Source organism: Tribolium madens, unplaced genomic scaffold (assembly GCF_015345945.1).
Source record: "Tribolium madens isolate multiple individuals breed KSU strain unplaced genomic scaffold, Tmad_KSU_1.1 Scaffold_11;HRSCAF=98;Tcas5.2_LG3b, whole genome shotgun sequence".
Taxonomy (NCBI): domain Eukaryota; kingdom Metazoa; phylum Arthropoda; class Insecta; order Coleoptera; family Tenebrionidae; genus Tribolium; species Tribolium madens.
The window spans coordinates 2,509,130-2,512,236 of NW_025400975.1; the positions used below are offsets into that span (position 1 = coordinate 2,509,130).

At 27.4% G+C, this 3,107-nt stretch overlaps 1 protein-coding gene across 4 annotated transcripts in view; it reads right to left on the reverse strand.

Annotated features, from left to right (window-relative positions):
* The window catches only part of LOC123015527 (ryanodine receptor), a 64,881-nt gene extending 62,601 nt beyond the window's left edge, over positions 1 to 2,280 (reverse strand). For all 4 annotated transcript variants that reach the window (XM_044415299.1, XM_044415308.1, XM_044415316.1 and 1 more), the window contains exons 1-4: positions 2,204 to 2,280; positions 1,928 to 2,000; positions 1,766 to 1,870; positions 1,616 to 1,714 (exon numbers count right to left, since the gene is read on the reverse strand). In XM_044415299.1, the coding sequence (XP_044271234.1) occupies positions 1,616 to 1,714; positions 1,766 to 1,870; positions 1,928 to 1,981 (258 nt within the window). In that variant the 5' untranslated portion in view covers positions 1,982 to 2,000; positions 2,204 to 2,280. The remainder of the gene's footprint in view (positions 1 to 1,615; positions 1,715 to 1,765; positions 1,871 to 1,927; positions 2,001 to 2,203) is intronic.
* Between the last annotated feature and the right edge of the window lie 827 nt (positions 2,281 to 3,107).

Below are 3,107 nucleotides of genomic sequence, written 5' to 3' on the forward strand. Positions count from 1 at the left end.
ATCAATATTAAAATCACAATTAATATTTTTTGTCTAAACTCGTATAACATTAATTAATACAAAGCTAAAAAGATACAGTTTCAGTTTTTAACAAAATTCAACAAATTTTTTTAAAATAAAAACAGATTTATTGCATTGATAATAAAAAATTACTGTATAGACCTTTCTAGCACAACAATCACACAAATGTAGAGCCATGAGAGAAAAAGTATCACCCATTTAAAAACACCAGTGTGGTAAAACTAAATAAAAAAATCTTTACAGCAAGTAAAAAAGAAAAATCGTTGGCAAGACAGTAACCTCTTATTGACATTAGTGATAGATAAGAGAAATTTCTTCCTTGATAAAATTATTATTTTATTATTATTATTATTTATTTACCACATATTTAAAAAAAATATTTTGATGCAGAAGGAAAACTATTTACAATTTTACCACACTGTACATCTTTAAAGTTAACTAACTTTATGATTCATACCATGCAAAAATATTTTAATGTTTTTTTTTTACATACAGGTGTCCCAGCGAGTTGAAATAAACGTTCCTTAGTGACCTTTAAATGGTAAAATGAAAAAAAAAATATGTAGGACATTGATAGATACTAATTTATCCATCGCCTAAAATTATTTTCAACTATATAGCGTGTCTCAAAAATAAGTTACAATACAAACTAGTGTTTTTTAAAATGAAACACCATATGTTTCTTAGCGTTTTTAGATGTAGATTTTTATTACAATGTTTTTAAGCTGAACTTTTATTGGTCGATTTTGCTTAGTTTTAAAAATTAGAGGGTTTTTTTGACGAAAACATTCACTTTAAAAAAAAAGATCTACTACCCCAAAGAAGACGGTACAAACTATAAGGTTGTAACATTTTTTTAGTGTGTTGCATTTGCAAAGATAAAAAATTAAGGCGTTTGTTAAAAGTTCATTAACTTAAAAAAACTAAATAGAACACCCTATTTATTGTTTCTGCATTTAAAAAAACACCAAAAAAATGCTACAGCTTTAAATTCTATACTTTCTTCATTACAGAAGTAAGAAAAAAATTGTACTAGCTGTCTTAGTTTTTGTGTAATAAGTGCATGTTTTAGTCAAAAAAACGTCTTATTTCTAAAACTAAGCAAAATCGACTAATAAAAGTTTAGCCTAAACACATTATTTTAAAAGGCTGCATCCAAAAATGCCAAGAAACATACTGTGTTTCATTTAAAAACACACAAGTTTGTATCGTAACTTAATTTTGGGACATCCTGTATGCTTGAAAATAATTTAGGTGATGCACTAGATTAGTATCTATTAATGACATATACAATTTTTTTTTAAATTTCACCATTTAAAGGTCACTAATGGAATTTTTCAACTCGCTGGGACAGCCTGTATAATAATTATGAAAATTCAGCAAAACAATAGTAAATCTTAATAATAATTTATTAACAAGAGTTTCTAGATTTTCTTATTGGTAGAATTGAATTATTTAGTGCTAGATTCTTGCCAAATTGGACTAGCCAAAACCATAAATATAGTAAGTACTATTATTAAACTTTTATTTCTATTATGATTTTTCACATGGTATGATTAAAAATTTAAAAAATCCACACTGAATTAAAACTTACAGTTTCATTACCAGCAGCAGTGACTAATTCTTGTAAAGCACGTACCGACAATGCCTGTTCTATAACGAACACACATTGTGAAAGATCTGGTGGTATATTCTATCAAAAAAAAATGTAAAAAATTATTTTTATAACGTGTTAAATTTCTACCTTATCTGCGATATTTTCTAAAAAGCAATGCCGATTACCGAAACCCTCAGCAGCCAAACAAACACGCTCCCCTGTCGCAGTACAGGAAAGACAAACCATATCTTCCTAAAATTCCCAAAAACATTCAACAATTGTTTATTGTTATAACCTCGAAAGACTTACCGTTCGCAAGAATGAAACATCATCCTGTTCGGACCCCCCTTCGGCCTCGGCCATTCTGGGGGCTTATTTTTTCCTAAAGACATCAATTGTGCAATTATTGTCTCTAATCTGGCGCATAATTATTTAAAATTAACACAAATGCAGCAAAAAGTTCAGACAACATGAGCAACACGAGGCCAAATGTCCCTGACTGCGGCCCAAATATCGATTTAATTATCTGCATGATATGAATCTCACACATTTCAAAGTTTCAAAGTTGAAAAATTCAATACCCACCTTTTTTACCGATAATTTTTCGACATGAATACGGTCCACACACAGCAGGAAATTTCGTAAAGTAGCACTGTGAAAAATGTCTATATTTAACTATAGCTGTGTGAATATTTTTAGACAAGGAGCTAAAATAAATTTAGACATTCTTACTTGCGGTAATAATTTTACGAGGTAATGTGTACCACTTTTATTTACAAAATACAGAAATTACAAAAAAGTAACAAGACCAAGTGAAATAAACAGATTAGTTGACAATAAATAATTTACAATACACTGATTAATAACTCGATACGTCTTGGTCATAAATTACAACAAATCAAACTTAAAAATAAATAACTATTTGGTATTTTCTCACATATTTAAGAATTTACACTATGTACAATATAACATTCATAATTACATAAGTAGTAATCAAGGAAATAATAATTAACACAGCCAAAACATGCTGTTGACTATACATTATTTTAATATAGAAATAAACTAGACTTTATACAGGGCGTCCCAAGTTTTAGGGCCAGCGCAAAAATTAATATTTCTAATTGATTAAAAAAAAATTGATAGTGTAAACGATAGAGGATTAAATACACTTTAATTTGATGTTTTGATATTGTACAAAGTTTTTAAATTTAGAGAAAATAAATCAATTAACTGGAATATTTTCTACATGATAAAATTCTTTGATTTTTTCTGCGGTATTTGTAAAAACAGAATAATGAAATGATGTTTTGAATAATTAACATTTTAATATTAATAAATTTTCAATATTAAAATATTAATTACTCAAAATCTATTCAATTTTCTTACAAAAACTCAAGGAATTTTATCATGTAGAAAATATTCCAAATAATTATTTTTTCCAAATTTGGTTTTTAGGGTCTCACTGACATACGCTAAAAATTTTGTACAA